The 20,588-nt window shown below is 39.5% G+C and overlaps 1 protein-coding gene across 4 annotated transcripts in view; it reads right to left on the minus strand.

The window, feature by feature from the left end:
* LOC150077290 (uncharacterized) overlaps positions 1-20,588 on the minus strand; it is a 427,304-nt gene that overhangs the window by 19,602 nt on the left and 387,114 nt on the right. For all 4 annotated transcript variants that reach the window (XM_090386488.1, XM_090386489.1, XM_090386485.1 and 1 more), the window contains one exon: positions 8,514-8,895. In XM_090386488.1, the coding sequence (XP_090242614.1) occupies positions 8,514-8,895 (382 nt within the window). The remainder of the gene's footprint in view (positions 1-8,513; positions 8,896-20,588) is intronic.

Raw genomic sequence — 20,588 nt, forward strand, 5'->3', positions numbered from 1 at the left:
ACGTGAAAATCGGAAGAATATAGTGATAATCGGAATAATTAATACATACTGTAATATGTACCTACTAACTAGTTGACATTTCTGTTCACTGACATTTGTGGGTGGGGGTTAAAATTTAAAACAGTAATAAGATAAGCAATCAATAACAAAGGACACGGCACACACAAATTGCAAGTAACACAACACGCGCAAGTGAGAACAGAGTAACAAATTACGAAGCTTTAAAAATAGGAATGAAGAGAAGATTCTGAAAATTATTTTTTTTATATGATTGAAGATTCCATGGAAGTGTAAACACATTTTATCATAATAACCCACAGAATTCCAGCTGTCGGTATTACCGCAAATTCAATAAGATCGAGTTTACTGTCCGTTTATGATAGATTGCACTAACACAAAAGCCCAATAAACAGGTGACTCTAATTGTTTTATGGTTGACCTCCAGAATTTCGACCGAACTATGTGGTACGGTCGGAGACAATTGTAGGGTAATCTCCAGTGCTGAGGTCTCCTGCCCCGATTAAGCGGCATTTTGTCCCAATTAACCGAAGTAAACCCTGGCTTTGCACTGGAGTGCTCTTGTCTGTTCTATTTTTGATTTTCTCTATTGGTTTTTGTTTTTTAAGATTTGCCCCAAATAAATGGCTGCCCCGATTAACCGGTGGTCCAAATAACCGGAATCCACCGTACTTCTTTTCCAACATTATTCAAATATATATATATATATATATATAATCATATAAATTAGAATAAAGTATAATGGTCAGTCTATTTTTGTTTATTTTTGTTTTGTTTGGTTTTGTTGTAGTAGTTTAAATCTCTGTTTGGTGATATTTCACATAAATTTGGACCTGGTGCCCATCAGAGGGGGCACCGCTAAATTTCATTTAATTGGCTTTTAAATTTAATTGGCTTTTAAATTTCAAAGAATGATTATTCGTATATTTAGATTTTCTAAATTAATTTAGAGTTTTCGCTGCAATATTTTTACTCTTGTTACATTTCTCTTCCCTCCCTGTTTTTTGAATTTAAGTTTAATTTTGTTTTTTCGCTCTTGTCTTGCCGTACTGCTGGCATTATTTTATTTTATTATATAACTTTATTCTAATTTATATGATTATATTTCAAGCATCATGTAGAGGATTATGCGTTTTGCTGCCCCTGATGTGTGCTGTACCCTCCTTTTTATTTTTATTATGTAATATTCCTTTTCTAACATTATTTAAATCTAATTATGTCACATGATAGTATTGGGCGAATTGCTAACGCTGCGCCTGTACTGCCATCTATAGTTCATTATTCATTTATATAAACGGGTTACATTTGCCTTTGTCAGTAGTGTGGCTTTGTACTGGAGTGCTAATGTCTGTTCTATTTTTGATTTTCGCTGCATCAGGACCACCGCTGTTCAATTCCCTGCATTGGCGATTCGATCTGGGGATCGGTGTGGCGGACTGATCTTGCGATCGTTTCTCCTTTGCGGTGATTTGTTTAGCGTTCGAAATGCAGCGATTCCCTGACCATTATTGGCCTTGTGGTCCTCTGTTGAGATGGGGCATAATGGTCAGTCTATTTTTGTTTATTTTTGTTTTGTTTGGTTTTGTTGTAGTAGTTTAAATCTCTGTTTGGTGATATTTCACATAAATTTGGACCTGGTGCCCATCAGAGGGGGCACCGCTAAATTTCATTTAATTGGCTTTTAAATTTCAAAGAATGATTATTCGTATATTTAGATTTTCTAAATTAATTTAGAGTTTTCGCTGCAATATTTTTACTCTTGTTACATTTCTCTTCCCTCCCTGTTTTTTGAATTTAAGTTTAATTTTGTTTTTTCGCTCTTGTCTTGCCGTACTGCTGGCATTATTTTATTTTATTATATAACTTTATTCTAATTTATATGATTATATTTCAAGCATCATGTAGAGGATTATGCGTTTTGCTGCCCCTGATGTGTGCTGTACCCTCCTTTTTATTTTTATTATGTAATATTCCTTTTCTAACATTATTTAAATCTAATTATATATATATATATATATATATGAAGACTTCGTTACTTTAACATTTTCTTTTCAATGATATAAATTTAAAGTTTTTCACCTTCAATAAACATTTTCCCCTTCCACTTAATTCAGTGCGCATTCCAACGTGTGTGTGTGTGTGTGTAAACTGTTAAAAACTGTAAAAATAATAAGTTTGGAGAATATTTGTTATTTGGTTTTTAGGAGCATTAGCAACTAAGGCCATATTGCTCCAGGGATATGCAGTGGTCATTCCCTGACCTTTCCACATCCTCCGTATTTGGTGGGTACGGGCTTGAACCCCGGTCTAATCAAGACGCGTGTGCTATGCACTGCTGCTCCTGCCCAAAATTCCTGTATACCTTCAAACAACACACTTTACCTGTGCATCATGCTGCTCAAGGAATACCTTAGGAGTCTAGAAGCCTGAGAGAGGTTTTGGGGACACTGCCCCAGATGCGAGAACAACATTCCATGGTAAGGCAGATTTGAGAATAGTTGTACAGAGTGAGTAGTTGTTTAGAATAAAAGTAATGCCGAGCACAAAAGAGAAAACCAAATTTTTTAGATGCAGAGGAAGCAATATTTGTGATATGCTTATGCCAACAGGGATTAGAAGCCAGGGTAACCCCTAACAGAAATAGGTGAGCTTGCCTGGAAATCTGAGTTCAACAAAGATACGCACAGGGCTATAGACTCCTTTTTGCAAGATATGACAGAACAAAGTTTTAGAAGGATTGAAATTAACGAAGTCGTCTTTGCCCCACTGAGGAATTATGAGGGGTATCAAAACCTTCTGGTGGTGCCTCCGTAGCCAGGAGGGCAGGAGCAGCAGTGCGTAGTACATGCTTCTTGATTAGACCAGAGTTCGAGCCCGTGACCACCAAATACGGAGGATGCGGAAAGGTCAGGGAATGACCACCGCATATTCCCAGAGCAATATGGCCTTAGTTGCTAATGCTCCTAAAAACCAAATAACAAACAACAACAAACAAAACCTTATGTGTTTTCTATAAACATTTCATTTTAATAACTATATTGGCTATTTATCTAGTAATTTATGCAAGAAGTTTCATTGCTCTACCTCTCATGTTTTTTTTTTTTTGTTACATAGTTGAATATCAATCCATTACATTATTTCTGTTTTCGCAAGGCAAACAGCCAAAGACTATCCACGAAGAGATGTCTATGGTGTATGGGGATATCTGTCCATTGCGATGTAAAACATCGGCGGAGACAGTCCAAATGCGACCAGAGAGCATCCATGATTAGGAAAAAAGTGGGCAGCCATCCACATCTCACTGCTGAATTCATGGAGAAAACTGAACAGCTGATCTTCAATGACATCCAGATATCAATTGAACAGATGGCTGCTGAGAGTGGAATAAGCTGTGTATCAGTGGAGAGCATAATTCATAAAGATCTGAAGATGAATAAGGTCTTAGTGCATTTGATTCCTTGCTTGCTTACATCTATGGAAAGAAAAAAGGCAGGCCTCTTCTGCTGAAATGATCGCCATGTGTGACAGCGATCTTGACCTGTTTTCCCCCCAACTGGTGACTATGGATGAATCGTGGCTACATCACTTTGACCCAGAAAAAAAAAAAAAAAACAGGTTTCAAAACAATGGACACATCCATCATCACTAACTCCCAAAAGCCGACCGGGCTAGCCGGGTAGGTAAAGTGCCTGCCTGGCAACCCAAAGGTTGCGGGTTCGATTCCCGCCTCGGGCTGGATATCACGATGGTGCCGAACCAACCGGTTGGTTGGATATCCCGGCCACGATACACGAAGGAAGCAAGATAAAACTGGTTCCTTCGTGTACTGATCACATCATACGAAATAAAAAAAAAACTCCCAAAAGAGGCCAGAGTGTAATCGTCTGCAGGGAAGGTGTTGCTGTTTGTTTTCTGGGATGAGATGAGCATTACTCACAGATTACCTGGAAAGGGGTACCACCATCAATGCACATTACTACAGCAACTGACTGAAGCAATTACATGTGGAAATTAAGGAAAAACAATGCGGAATGCTCAGTAAGGGCATGCTGTTGCTTCACAACACTGTACCAGCCCAAACAGCTGTCACAACCAGTGATCATGACTGGAAGAGGACTTTGTATCTTACCACACCTGCCTTGCAATCATCTGACTACTTCTTTCTGCAACTGAAATAATTTTTGTGTGGAAAGCATTTTTTTGGCAATAAAGAGGGAAATCCCATAAAGAAGCACATGAGCAAAGTGAGATCTACAAAAATAGCAAAATGAAGTGCCACAAAAGATGGGAGAAATGTGTTGCTTTAGGTGGTGACTACAGAGTAATATAAGTTGCAAATCTTAACCTCCTAGGGCATACAGAACATGGTCAGGGAAAAAACATTTTGATACCTGATGTGCCTCAAAATCATCATTTAAGGAATTGGTGGTGGATATTCAAGAAGCTGTTTGTGCAGGATAAAGTTTCTCGAAATGGAAGATGGAATACAATGTGCTATCATCGGCAAAACTATGGATAGGACTTCCAGTCAGTGGAAGAAAGAAGTGAACCTTGGGGAATACCAGCATTAGTGGAGAAGGCAGAAGACAGAGAGCCATCTACCATTACTTGCAGAGAGTGGAAAGGGAATAAACTGGATACCCAAATGCAAAAAACAGAAGGTAATCCATAAGATGGAAGCTTGTTAACAAGATCTTTATGCCAAACAAGATCAAATACCTTAGAAATGTAAAGAGAAACTGCCTGAGTTTCACTAAACTTTTCCATTGAATTAGTTCACAGATGGGTAACATAAGCCAAATTATCACCAGAGATTAACACTGGCAGAATCCATATTGGTGATCAGTGATCCATATTGGTGATCACTGATAAGATGGAAGGTTTCAAGTATTTTGTAAAGGGGAGAGGTATGTGCAATGGGACGATAATTGGATGAGAGGGATTTGTCATCCTTTGTAGAAACTGACTGGATATGAGTAAATTTCCATGCAGAAGGAAAAACACCAGTGGAATAATAAAGTGTGAAAAGGGCGAAAACAAAACAGAGTAAGCTCAGGAGCACAAGTTTTGAAAACAAGTGGAGAAATACCATCAGGACCTCGAGCTTTCTCGGCATCAAGATTGTTCAAAATTCTTCTGACATCCTTTTTACAGAATACCACAAGAGGCACCGAGTGGGGTACACTAGGAATTGTAGGAAGCAGTTTACAAAGATCACCAATACAAGAGTTATAGGAAACATAGAATACTGGTAAGTTTGCTTTATCTTTAGCTGAGGAGGCAACAGATTCATCAGGTTTTAACAGAGGTGGGAGTATAGATGGGCAAGGTTGTGGCCAAGAGCTTTGGCAAAAGACCAGATTTCTTGACTACTGTTTGGACAGGAAGCAGGTTTTATTCTCTCAGCCTGTTCAAAATCAAGTGTGGATTGATATATATTGATGTTGATATATACTTGATTTACAGTTGTTCTGAGCATAGGCAGAAAATGAACCTGGAGATTTGGATGTAAGTCAATTGTGATATGCAATGTTCTTATCTTGAACAGCACTAGTACATTTATTGGGAAACCAAGGTTCAGATAAAGAATAAGATTTTAAAGTGGAGTGATGAACAATACATTCAAGGTCATTAGTATTTGAAAAGCCTCAGCATTTCAACCAGCTGCAGTTGTGAATATTAAAATCACCAAAGAAATCTAACCTCACTGTCAGAAAAGTTGGACTGCAGCATGTAAAGTTCCAAAGAAAGGAAGTCAAACAATTTCAGATTAGTGGAGTTGGGAGAATGAGAGAGGCAGCATACGAATTTGACAAAATGGGGCAGGCAGAGATTTTAAGCCACAGAAGATCAAAAAGAGGAGATTCCAAATTACTATATCTGACAGGGAATTACCAGAGAAGACAGATGCAGACACCTTTGAAGTAAAAGGAATCATACAGTGAACCATTAGGACAACTGAGATGAGCAGTGGTTGAGGCAACTGACAATTGGGATTCTGTCAGGAAAAAGTAAGTGGGACTCAGCACACTGCAGGGGAATATGGGCATCATTGGGAATGGAATTGAGACTACATATATTTGTGAAATGAATGAGGAAGTTTTTGTGAGGTAGATCTTTTGAAGTTAAGTTTTTCTATTAGTTTGACTATCCATAATGCATTCAGTAGTAAAGCAAAAGTAGAGGGGGTGGATGAGCATGTATATGAAGTAATGAAATTTTTGGATGTGATGTACACAGAACAAGCACCCAGCTCCTTGATATAACATGGCCTCGAAAATTCCCCTTGCATACACACTACTCGGATTCCCTCCAGTCAATACCTAACAGCATAGAGGGATGAGATTATACACCAGTGATCTGGATGCTGCTTGGAGGTTACCAATAGATTTGGTTCTGGACTATCTAGTGGCCACCCTACAAACATTTTTAAGCTGTACCCTTGAAATGTAAGGAAAATTGGATTTTGCCATGATGCCCATCATAACCTCAAAATTGTGCTGCACGTTGAAAGCAATGGAGGGTTGATAGAGCTTTTCGCTGGAGACTAAACATGGGTGTCACCGCTTTGAGCCTCCAATAACAAAGTGGTGGAATTAAACCAACTGATGAGAATCTACCTAGAATTATCTGGTAACACATAGATGCAGCAATTCAAGACTTGCACATGGATGTTACACCTAGGGTTACTAACAGTCACACCATTGTGAAGGTGCAAGCAGTCAGTTTTGTTGTCACAGAATGACTTGATTTCACCGAAATTCAGTCCACCTGATTCTCACCTGAATATCAGTTCCATTGGCATTTTAGGTTTCCATGTTGCAATCCATAGCTTGTAATACCTGAAAGAATGTCCTATGACAAACCTCAAAGACCGGATTATTGAACTTAGACTAACTTATATTTCCACAGGCTATAGAGGCAATGGTTAATCTGAATAATTGAGAGGCTACTGTAATTAAAATCATCCAAAAATAATATTTAAATTGATAAACAATGTTACTTTTTTTTAGTTAGTTAGTTGTTGGCGCATCGGCTTCTGTGGCCATAATGCACCTCCCAAGGTTTTTGCAGTACTGTGATCCAAGCCTGAGGCGGGATTCGAACCCGCGACCTTTGGGTTGCCAGGCAGGGCACTTTACCCACCCGGCTAGCCCAGTCGGCAAACAATGTTACATTTTGTAGATAAATACAATAGTTATGAAAGCTGCCCTCTCCCAATTTTAGACAAGCTTTACAAATATCACATATATATATTTTTTAATATATGTACACTGTCCCGTCAAAACAGTATGGATGCCTACCTAATAACAGTTATATCCTTCTCTTGTAGATAGTACCTCTACCAAATGGCGAGGCATGGACATTATAAATCCATTGAATGTTGGACCATGCTGTATTCAGGATTGTGTCCCATAGATGTGTGGCAGTGGTGGAGGATCCAAATGCCAGATCTGTTGATCCACATAATCCCAGAGATGTTCTATAGGATTCATATCTGGTAAATTCAGAGGCCAAAGTGGTACCTGGAAGTCACTTTCATGTTTGGAAAACCACTCTTGAACAATATTGGCAATGTGGCAGGGCACATTATCCTGCTGGAACACACCTATGGCATCGGGAAAACAATCACCAAGAAAGAGTGTATCTGATCAGCCACAATGGATTTTAGTATGGTTTTTTAGTATTCAGAGTGCAGTCTAGGGATATGATGGCTTCAAGAAGTTCTCAGGAAAACATTCCCAAAAACCAAAACACTGCCACCACCTGCCTGCTTCTACTGGATTTCAGCAGAAAATTGGAGTGATTCCTTGCCACAGTTTGATGCTGTACTCTCCAGCTACCATCTGCACAGTATAGCAGGAAATGATTCATCAGAAAAGGCATATTTTTTCCAGTCAATAATCCAATGATGACATTAAGATGCAAATTTTAAGCATCATTGGTGATGGGTGGCCATAAGGCTGGGTACCTCGATGGGGTACCCAGCAGCCTATATGGAGGAGGGTTTATTGGATCACTGTCTTGGAAATACTATTGGTCACTCTCCATGGTCAACTATTCTACCATTTTTCTTCTATCTGCTCACACAAGGTGGGATAGTCTACGTTCACCATGACCATCAATGAGGTGTGGGCACCTGCCAGTGGCCGCCTGGTAACTGCTACTCTGTACACACTTGGAAAGCCTTAACTACAGCACTCTGCAAATAGCAAGTAAGATTTGCAGTTTCCATAATACTGCTACCTAACAATATCTCTTTTTTTGATGGCTGTCAGATCACGTCCCTTGCCCATTTCAGTCAAGTACTTTGTACAGGCCACATACCGTGAACCTGTATTATCACATTTACCAGTTCCTACCATGATACCTGTGCCACCAAGTGAGAAGGAATGACCAACTGCTGAAACACATGGTCACAATATTTGAATAAACAGTGTATATCTACAAGTATTTGTAATGATTACAGCATAATGGCTATTTTTTATACTTACTGATTCTCTCCTTATGGGAGAATTTGAACACTTTATTAGTCTTTCCCCTTCTAGATTCTGAATTTGTGGACGAGAATAATGGTGGTGGTGATGGTGGTGGTGGTATACCTCTCTTTCACCTCCTGAGTTTGCATAACGGCCGGATGATGATGAGACAACAGCAGATGAAGAAGTGTGGGCGCCACTGTGACTGTGAATGTTATGATGACCAGTAGGCGAATGAGGCTGTTCATCATACTCTTCTTCTGCAATCACTTCTTGTTTTGTTGGTACAACTGTAAATCCCTCTCCATGAATGTGATAATGAGATTTTGAATAAGAATTGGACTGTGACTGAGCTTTGGCCAGCAATCGCTTCTTTTGGGAAGTGGTAACTGCAACACTAAAATAACAATAATCATTTAGTTATACAACATTTTCAGTGTGTGCATTTGCAATATACATATTGCAGTGTATGTTTAAAATGTATAATTTTGATTATATAGTACTCTATATAATATTAGTGTAAATACACCGCAGGAAACTCTTAAACAAAAAAACTACGTTTGTAGTGTAAAAGGGCATCATTTTATCTGTATCTCATATTGTGCTCATCCTTCACAACGAGTTGCCATGTATTGCACTACCTTGAATAAGTAACGCTTCACTAAAAGAGAAGACTATTGTTACTTATTCTCAGTGGGCACCACCACCACCCAGACGGAACCGTTTCAAGGCTTGTTGGCTCTTCATCGGTGGGCGGGCAGGTACCCTGGTATTGCAGACATGACAATCCAGTTGTGAAGATAATCCCACAATATGAGAGATGCCAAAAGGTTTATTCTTAAACATATGATGCCTTGTTGCATTGACTTTCACTTAAACATTATTATGTACACCTTTTGGCATCTCTCATATTGTGGGATTATCTTCACAACTGGATTGTCATGTCTGCAATATCAGGGTACCTGCCCACCCACCGATGAAGGGCCGACAAGCCTTGAATCGGTGCCGTCTGGGTGGTGGTGCTACTGAGAATAAGTAACAATAGTCTTATCTTTTAGTGAATCGTTACTTATTCGAGGTAGTGCAATACATGGCAACTTGTTGTGAAGGATGAGCACAATATGAGATACACATAAAATTATGCCTTTTCACACTACAAACGTAGTTTTTTCATTTAAGAGTTTTCTATGGTGTATTTACACCAATATTATATAGATTATTTATACTCTTAAACATATGATGCCTTGTTGCATTGACTTTCACTTAAACATTATATAGTGCACAGATCAGCAATGTGAAGTCCACAGGCTGTCCTCAGCCTGCAGGTCACATACTGAAGCAATCCCATACTTCTCTCTGATGATCACAAGTTATCAGAGAATTATAGAATATTTATGATTATGAACAGTAAAAATTTTTCATAATTTTTTTTATTATTATTATTTAAATTTTAAATAATAATAATAATAATAAAAAAAATCCAACCTAAACGTTATATGCAGAATACTTTTGAAAGCATAGTATTTTTGACTCTTCCTCATAGGATTATAAAATTAGTCAAACTCAAGGTATATTTCATTCTGCTGAAAAATATGCCTCACCATAAACCAAAACCAGTTTCTGCGCTACCAGTTCTTTCTGGTTAAGATGCAGTTTACATATTGATAAACAAAATTTTTTAATTAATAATAATAATAATAAAAAAACATTGATAAATGCAAGTGTAAATACCAATAAGCACATTGATAAATGCAATATAACAGTAATCCCAGGGTAACATACCAAATGGGTGGTATACAATCAAGGTGAGGGAGAATGAAAAAGACCTAGGGATAATTGTACAGTCTGATAAGAAATTCTCTGAACAGTTCAGACAGCCTGTCAGGTCAACTGATGGAATTCTGTTAATAATAAGCAAAAATTGTGCCAGCAGAGTTAAGGAGGTGAAATGATACATTCCATGCCTGGAAGCTTCATTTTAGGACTGTTTGTTTCTTTGCAGATTTTTTTGGTTCATCAGCATCTATGGTCATAGTGCACTTTACATATGGTAAATTTCCACTGTTATCAGCTGATTTTGCAGCATTTTCGGCTAATTCATTTCCTGAATTTCCACATGTTCCAGGACTCAGAAAAAGAATGTGCTTTTCCCAAGTTCAGTTAAGTATCCATGGAGGTGTCTATTTCTTTTTTTAAAACTGTTAATTGTTTACAGACAGAGATAAAATTGCAAACCTATTACCAGAAATGCAGTTTTGTTTTTCTAGATAAAAGGATCAGCATAGTAATCATTTTTAGAAAACTGAAAATATCTGAGATATTTGTTTCATTATCCAAAAGCAAGGTAAGTGTGGGTGGGACTTCATCTGTGGGCTGGAGTGAACAGATTCTGGCACATACTCTTGAATTTGACAACAGTATGTCTGTCTGTCTGTTCAATGATTGTTTGGTTTTGGTTTTATTGGTGCATTAGCTACTAAGGCTATAATGCGCCAAGACCATGTCATTTATAAAAAAGTTTAAACTTTCAGTGACCTAATTAGTTAGGTAACTATGTCCAAAGGTATAACAAATATATAAAGGAAAAATGTAAATTTTATATTCGATTAAAAATATTTATTGATTTTAAAAAGCTAAAAACAGCAGACACATTGTCATTGTCGGATAAAATCTGACTGAGTGTATACGGCTCAGTCAGATGATTAAAAGCGGTAAAACGGATATTTCTAAAATCTGGACAATCAATTAAAATGTGTCTCATGGATAGAACTGTGCCACAGTTCTCACACATAGGACAGTCATCTGCCCTCGGCAGAAAAGAATGTGTAAGATGACCGTGTCCTATGCAGAGACGAGCTAGAACAACTTCCTCCTTACGATTTCTGCGCAGACTAGACTGCCACGGTTCAATTACAGGCTTTATACGATATAATTTATTCGCAGTCTGTCTATTCCACGAATCCTGCCATTGGGAATGTATCTTTTGATGTACTATTTGCCTGTAGTCTGTATAGGGGACTAACAGGCAGCGGTTATTATTGGGAATTGCTGATTTGGCTGCGGCGTCAGCCAAATCATTTCGCCTAATCCCAATGTGGCTGGGAATCCAGCAGAAGCGGATGTCATATTCGCGTTCATGGAGAACGTGAATCTTCTGCTGAATGCTAGACAGAACTGGATGAGGATTATATCTCACAGATATTAAAGCCTGTAACATGCTAAGAGAGTCGGAATATAAAATGAACCGTTGGCATTGGTATTTACTAATATGATCCAAGGCTAACTCTACAGCGTGCAGCTCTGCAGTAAATATGCTGCATTCAGAGGGAATCTGCTCTGATATAGTGCTGTCTGTAAAGACAGCAGCAGATCCCACATATGAATCCAACTTCGAACCGTCTGTGTAGACTGGCGCGAAGTCGGAATATTCAGTTCGGTGTGCTGAATGAAGCTGCACGTAGACACATGATGGAGTGCCCGACTTTCCCCAGTTTCTAAGCAACAAGTCGCATGCCGGGACACGAGCATGCCATGGTGGAAAGGGTTGCTTTGATGTTTGGGCAACCTTGTCTACCTTGATATTAAGTTCATTGAGTAGCTCTTGGACATGAATACCAAAAGGACGATTGGCAGTCTTACGGGTATTGTACAAGTTTTCCCATCGTGGCTCAAAAACGAATGGCCACGTTGGATGGTCTGGCAAGGATTTCAGTTTCAAAACGTACTTTAAAGACAACTGCTTACGTCGAAGCGATAACGGTGGTTTGTTTGCTTCGACGTATAAACTCTGGACAGGAGATGTTCGAAATGCTCCAGTAGCGATACGTAGAGCCTGATGATGGACAGGGTCCAGCCATTGAAGGGCACTGTCTCTGGCTGAAGAATATACTTGGGACCCATAATCTAATTTGGATCGCACAAGTGCACGGTAAAGCAGTAGAAGGGTGCATCGGTCTGCACCCCAAGATAAAGAGCAGAGCGAGCGGAGCATATTAAGGGCTCTTGTGCACTTTGTGCGGAGTTGACGAATATGATCCAAAAAGGTTAGTTTTTTATCAAATATGAGTCCCAAGAATTTTGTGTTCGCTGCTACTGGAATAGCATTTTGTCCGAGCCTTAATTCAGGTTCAGGATGAAGATTACGCTTGCGACAAAAGTGTACGCAAACGGTCTTCTCCGGCGAGAACCTGAAGCCATTAGCAAGTGCCCAGGAATTCAGACTATCAATAGCTTTCTGCAGTTGTCTTTCAATAACCCTCATGTTGCACGACTGACAAAAAATGCTAAAGTCATCAACATAGAGGGCACTGTTTACAGTCGGAGGAAGTTGTTCTGTGATGAAATTTATTTTGATGGCAAAAAGCGTGACACTTAACCCGGTCTAAGTCCGCCCTGTTTTTGTCTAATTTTTAACCCTAACTCAAAAGTTGCTCCCCCCGAAGAAAACTAATAATTTTCATAATTTCTACTCAATTTACAAAATTGAAACTCTCAATATACATAAACAGAAGTATATTCTTTGATTTCCTACCTTTATCGCTCAGCAAAAACTATTAATTCACTCTAAAACAGCAAAAATGTACGATCACATTTCAATTTACTAAATTTTGATGTCGGCAAAACAAGATCCAAGCTTTGAAAATAAAACGCGTTACAGCATTAGTTCAAAAATTCGCGCGTCAGCTCGGCGCCTCTGGCTAAAACGAATCAACGCACGCAGAGAGATAATTGACTGGTCAAGCTTACGTCATTAGCGTTACCAAGGTGATCCAAGGAGAAAATGAAACTGTAAACAACTTTCGTGGAAAACAAACAGTTGAGCATCATTACTTGCGAACACTAATTTGCATGGCTCTCTCACAACAGTAGCTTTATTGCTTTTCGTAATTGTTGTACGAAAGAATTGCAACGAATTGGTTTTGAAAAACTAAAATATTGTATTTCCTTTCTTCAATATGTATTATCTACTAAAAAAAATCAAGGAAATTCATATACTGGAAGCTATACTGGAAACGGAAAGAAAAAAACTGATCACTACAATGCGCATTTCATAAAAAAAAAGTTCGCTTTATTGTAATTGTTTCTAGAGGACTAAATCGGAACAGCAGTTTCATGGATGTATATTTGATCTTCTTACGAAATTTCAAGAAAATATTTCTATTCATAACTGCGTTATAAACTTCGAAAACTGATATCGAAGGAACTTCACATGCATCTCACCTGGTGTACAAACGAAAAAAAAAAAAAAAAAAATGCGCAGCTAGTAACAGATTGTGAGAACAATCCATTACTCGTAGTGAGGGATTGGGAAATTGTAAGTAATTGTTATTGAATACTCAATATTTCCTTGATATGCATTTGATATCATCAAAAAATTTCCAGAGAAAAATTGAATTTTCATTATCACACAACACCTGAAAAATTCACCATAAAATGTCATGTGTTTCAATGTTTGAATTCCATTCTGAGCTGCAAATGTAATTTCACTTCTCTTGCGCTGACAGAGTAGCCGTTCACCGAATGAAGAAAAACAGGGTTCATTTTCATGAAATTTCCAATTCCCTTCTTTCACTTGAGGGAAAAAAAATTCCTTAGGGGAGGGAGTCCACCCTTTCTAGTCCGACCCTGGAGGGAGAGAGAGAGAGAGAGAAATAAAAAATACCCTTTTGGTGGGGAGAAGGCCAAGAGATTGTCAAAGGTCCAGAGTGCTAACTTTCATTTATTTTATTTATTATTATTTATTTTATTTTATTATATTATTATTATTATTTTTTTTTTTCTTGTGTTGTTCTAGCAATCCATCCTGGATTGGGGCTTCCCTGGCCCGGGATAGTGCTTCTCCTCTTTTCTCCTTCCCTCTCTTCATCTTATACAAGTTTTTCTTTCCTCCCTGGGAAACTTTTTTTTTTGGCTGATGCTGCATAAGCTGATACACTTGCTTTCTTGCATCACATGCCACTACTACTACTACTAGTAGTTCCCCAGGGAGGAGGGCGTGCAGTTAGTAGGGGAGATCTTGCCCTCCTGCTAGGGACGAGTACCTGGAGGCAGTCGTCCAGGTGATCGCTGCTTCCAGGTAGCCAGAATGCCCAAATACAACATCACAATACAGAACACACACATAAGCTCACAAAGTTTTTCTTTCCTGTCACTTTCTCCCGTGCGGGATGAAAAATTTTTTTCTCTCTCTCTTGCCTTCCTTTTCATCTGTCTTCATCCAACATGGGATATTCCTAAGCGGGATGATTTTTTTTTTTTTTTCACGACACACACTGGCCTTACCCTGACAATGCGTAAAAACTGAACAGAGCAACGAGGCCGAGATGAACTTTTGTTCTAGGAGCCGCCCATATAAAAACAAAAAATAAATGAAGAAAATAAATAATAATAATAAAAAAAAAAAAAAACAGCATTGCAGCTCTAAGTCAGCTTCATCCTAGGATGCTGAAACTGCAATTGTTTTAGAGAACAATATTTTGCATTTTTACTTTCTAACATTATTTTGCATTATAGCTCTGTTACAATATTTTGCTTCGTTTCTTTATATTATTGCTGTAGGAAATGATATCGGTGTGCACGACGTTTCATCACAGATGCTGGAGTTCTAATTAGTCAGTTCATCCTAGGATGCGGAAGTACTAATTAGTCCGATTTTGGTCTGGCGCTCATTTGATAAAAAATCCAGAATAATTCCTCTGGAAATATTAGCTAGTGAACTGCATTATAAATTTCAAACATCGCTGTATTGCTTATCCTTTGAGTGACCGCGTGTTTTCGCCTTTTATTGTAGACACTTTCTTCCAGTCAGTAAAATCATTATTATACCTATAAAGTAATTCATTATGTTGGGGCAAACCGTTTTTGCTCCTAATTGATGTAGCACTTTCGAATTTCGCAAAGTGGATTATTTGAACACAACATACATTAGAAGGTCGGTAAAAGAGTTGATAATTGATGGGCAGCATTCCGACAAACAAATTTTCTGTTTATATTCCGTGATGGTCAGAGATCCCGAAATATAGAGGGAGGGAGGGAGAGAGAGAATACAAGAAACCGCACTGACTCATCTGCCAAAAACCACAGTAAAACAGTAAAAGTGTTGGGGAGTAAGTCTATTTGTCAGCGGAGTTTATCTGTTTATTGCAGCTCAGAACAACTTTATGACCGTGGATAGTGAATTTATTCGGCTTCTGTACTAAAACAGAAACTCTCCCTTTGCAATGACATCAAAGCGTAACAAGCAAATATCTTCTAACAATACTTTTTGAGCACACGTTAGTCGTAATCTGTTAGCTTTTGTATTGTTAGAAATATTGCAGTTTTGTGAACAATACACATTTCAAAAAAGAACGTTATTCATAGCGGATGATTTTTTTTTCTTTTGATGCACCAGTTTTCAAAGTTTATAACGCAGCTAAAAACAGATATTTTCTAGAAATTTGGTTAGAAGATCAAACCCAGGAAACTGCTGTTCCGATATTGTTTACTAAAAACAATTACAATAAAGCAAAAAATTTTTTTATCAAATGCGCATTGCAGTGTTATCAGTTTTACACCAGTTTTTTCCGTTTCCAACAGATGAATTTCCTTTATCTTCTGTTCGTAGGAGCAATACGCGTTGAAGATAGGAAATACGATCTGTTCACCTTTGATAAACTGTTATTATTACTGTATCGCTGTATTGCTTCTTAGGTCAAAAACAGTAGCTCCCCGGCCGTCTTTTGTTTATTTACACTTCTCCCTTCTGACTCCATGCGAGGGACGAGGTCACGTGATTTATACTTTCCACGCGTCGCTGGTATTCAGCGGAGTTGTTTATCTGAACTGCTACTCTCTGTGAAAAGAAATTCGCGTGCTTCACAACAAGAAACGAATCAAATGTCGGGTTTCATAAGCTCTAGGCTAATTAGGGTGGGGATAAAAAAATTAATTGAAAAGGCCTAAAAAAATGCATACTTGATGTCACATTTTTGTCATTTGCGTGAAATTCAATAGAAGGTTTTGAAAATTTAAGTGGGAAAATTCAAGAAAACAGTTCTGGCTCCAACTATAGCGAGTTTCAGCTCTGTAATTAGAGTAAAAATTATAGAATTAACTTTCTGAACCCAGATGGGGTTGGAACGTACCCCAGCGGACGGGAATAAGGTTAATACTGATCCTTGTGGTACTCCCTCCTCTTGGCTAAAGGAGCGAGAGAGTGAGGATCCCACACGAACTTGGAACGATCGATTGGCTAAAAAGGTTTGAATAAAAAAGGGGAGATGCCCTCTAAGGCCTAGGCTATGTAAATCTTTTAAAATGCCAAATCTCCAAGTTGTGTCATACGCTTTTTCCATGTCAAAGAACACCGACACCAAGTGTTCGTGTTTTAGGAAAGCATCCCGGATGGATGCTTCCAATCTAATAAGATGGTCCAAAGTGGACCGGTTCCTTCGGAAGCCGCACTGGATGTTGGAGAGAAGGTCATTTGATTCGAGATATCATATTAAACGAGAATTAACCATTCTCTCCAGGATTTTGCACAGACAGCTAGTCAGAGCAATAGGACGATAGTTGGTGGTGACTTTTGGATCCTTTCCTGGCTTAGGGAAGGCAAGAATGATTGCCTTTCGCCAGGAGTCCGGAAACTGCCCTTCAGTAAAGATTCTGTTATACAGAAGGAGCAGACAATCCATAGATTTTGGTGAAAGATGTTTAATCATTTCATAATGGATGCCATCTGGTCCAACAGCACTTGCTTTGGAAAGAGTGAGGGCTCTTTTCAGTTCCTCTATAGTGAACGCCCCGTTGTAGGGATAGAGGCCCTTGGACTTAAAATTAAGTGCTTGTTTTTCCAGTTTATGTTTCAGGACCAGGAACTCTGGGGAGTACGAGGATGTTGCGGAGATGTTAGAGAATGTTTCCCCAAGAGCATTGGCTATTGCAGTTGGATCTGCAATAGCGCATCCATTATAATCTAGGATTGAAGAAGGGTAGGATGTATATTTCCCCTTCATTTTCCGGATTTTATCCCAGACTACCTTAGAGTTGGTAGACTGGTTAATAGATGATGTAAAATGGATCCACGATTCCTTTTGACTCTGACAGATGTAGCATGCTTTGGCTCGTGCATGTTTGAAGGCTATAAGGTTGTTCGTGGTAGGATATCGGCGAAATATCCCCCACGCTTTGTTTTGAGCCTTTTTTGCTGCTGTGCATTGTGAATTCCACCAAGGTTTGGGAAATGGTGGAAACCGGGCTGATGTTTTTGGGACAGCATTAGCAGCTGCTTGGACGATGATTTCTGTGATGTACTTAACTGCATCATTGATCGGCTCTTGACTGACTGTGCTAAGCTCAAAATTTGCCTGATGTTGGAAGGCAGTCCAGTCAGCCTGATCAGTCTTCCACCGTGGTAACCTAAAAGGAAGACATGGTCTCCCACTGTATAACAAGGTTATCACGGGGAAGTGATCACTTCCGTATGGATTCTCCTCCACTTCCCGAGTGAGTGAAGGGAGTAGAGAAGGGGAGCAGATAGAGAGATCAATGGCAGAAAAAGTACGGGTAGGCATGTGGAAGAAGGTGTTTGTTCCAGTATTTAGAAGGGAAAGGTCATTGTCATTGAGCATACGCTCTATGACTCGTCCCCTTCCGTTGATGTTAGCACTACCCCACAGGGTGTTATGTCCGTTAAAATCCCCGAGAAGTAAGAAGGGGGGGGGCAGCTGCATTAAAAGATCATCAAGGTCTGCCTGGGTGATGTCAGTCCCAGGTGGCAAATAAATGGAGCACACAGTTAATAAAAGTCCCACTGAAAGGCGAATTGCAACAGCCTCTATGCTGGTTGTAATTAGCAAGGGCTGCACTGGGGTCTGGTTACCCACAAGGATAGCCACTCCGCCATGTACAGAGCCATCCACAATTCTATCCTTTCGAAAAAATGTGATGTTGTGCATGGTGGGATCATCATTTGCCTTTAGATATGTCTCCTGCAAGCAAAAGCAAACTGGCTTGTGCTTTTGCAGGAGGGCCTTGATGTCATCAATATTTCGCCGGAATCCACAACAATTCCATTGGAGGAATTTAGCCATTATTTTGGCTTGGTGGGTCCATCAGGCGGCTTCCGAGGTGCTGAGGGCTTACTTTTATCAGTCTTGGATTTATCTTTTTTGGGGAAGAATGGACGCTGTCCCGTGTCCATTTCTTCCTCCGCAAAGAGTTTCAAGACTGAATCTTCGGGTACCTCCTTCTGCTCGACATCCATCTTTTCTTGGGTACTAGGAACCTTGGGTACCTGGAAGGCCCTAGCCGGGCCTTCCAGGCCCACCCGTCTTGTTGAAGCAGGGGCCAAAGTGGTGTATTGAAGCTGGGCCCCTCAACCACCAGGTCCCCCCTTTCCGAATTTCCACGGGTCGCAGCGCATGGCAAACACGCCGGATTCCATTGATGTAAGCCTGGAACCTGGGCTGTGAGCGTTGGATCCCAGCGATGCTAGTCTGGAAGTCCAGCAGCATCACTGGGAGGTCCCCTCACCGCGTACAGGTGCCCACGTCGAGGGGTCTGTTCAGTAATGAAGAGAAAATGTTACAATGATCATACTGAGGGGATCCTCTACTCTTAAAAGGTAAGTATAAGTAATAAATATTTGTGGCTTATTTGCAGAAGAGCTTTGTAGATTTGGTCTTAAGCTTGAAGGCCATGTTCAAGGGATGGTTTTACACTTCAGAGATTTCTTTTCTGATCTTTTAAAGATTAACTGTGACCGAGACACATTTTTTCTGGATTATTGGTCTATAGTCATGGTTAGGAACTTTCCATTTGTTATCAGGTGGTGAGACAGCTGATTTAGCAGCATTTTTGGCCAATTCATTTCTTGGAATTGTCATATGTCCAAGACTCAGAAAATAATGTACTTTTCCCAAGTTCACTTAAGATACTCAAGAAGGTGTCTACTTCCTTTAAAACTAGGTGGATGATTTTGTTTTTATGATAACTCATAAAACTCACACCTAGTACTTAGTACCATGCATGGGTTGGAGGTTGAGAAGACGAAAGAAGATATTTGTTGACATTACACTTGAACTTCTGTAGATTAGGTGGTAGATGACTCTCATCAACCGGTGAAATACCACCACTTTGCTTATTGGAGGCTTGAAGTGGTGGAACCCATGTTTAGTCTCTAGAGCTAAGTTCCGGCCAACCCTTCCCTATCTCTTCCATCATGCAGTATGATTGATGATTTTTGAGGTTATGATGAATGTCGTGGCGAGATCCAATATTCCTTACATTTCGAGGGTACAGCTCTAAAACAGTGTTCGCAGGCCGGCCGCTAGTTAGTACACCGGACTGAACCTATTGGTAACTCTCTAGGAAGATTCCGGATCAGCTAGTGTATAATCTTGCTACCTCTACTCTGCCAGATAGTGACTGGAGGGAGTCCGAGTAGTGTGTATGCGGGGAGCATTGTCGAGGCCACGTTATGTCAAGGATCTGGGTATATTCTTACCACATGTACGCCATATCAAAAAATTTCATTACTTCATACAGCATGTCCCACCCACTTTTTCTTACTATTGAATACACCATGAATTGTCAAAATAATAGAGCAAGCTTATCTGCGAAAAGATCTAAACCTCCCAAGGACTTGCTAATTCATTTCACAAATATACGTGGTCTCAATTCTAATCTCAACGATGTCCATTTCCACTTGCAGTCTTCCAAACCCCATGTACTTTTTCTGACTGAATCTCAGTTATCAGTTGATTCAACTACTGCTCATCTCAGATGTCCAAATTATTTGCTGTATGATTCCTTTCGCCTCAAAGGTGGTACTTGTGCATATGTCCGTTGTGATATTCCCTCTCAGAGACTTGGCAATTTGGAATCTCCTCTCTTTGATCTTCTCTGGCTTAAAATCTCTCTACCTCATTGTGTAAAATTCATCTGTTGTCTCTACCGTTCTCCCAACTCCACTAATCACTTGGAGCTCTTTGACTTCCTCTCTTTGCAACTTGACTTTCTCCAGTCCAACTTTCCTAACAGTGAGGTAATTTTCCTTGGTGATTTTAACGTTCACAACTCCAGCTGGCTTCCGTTTTCTAGTCACAC

Source organism: Mastigoproctus giganteus, chromosome 12, assembly GCF_048544385.1.
Source record: "Mastigoproctus giganteus isolate SK-2022 chromosome 12, ASM4854438v1, whole genome shotgun sequence".
In the NCBI taxonomy this organism is placed as follows: Eukaryota; Metazoa; Arthropoda; class Arachnida; order Uropygi; family Thelyphonidae; genus Mastigoproctus; species Mastigoproctus giganteus.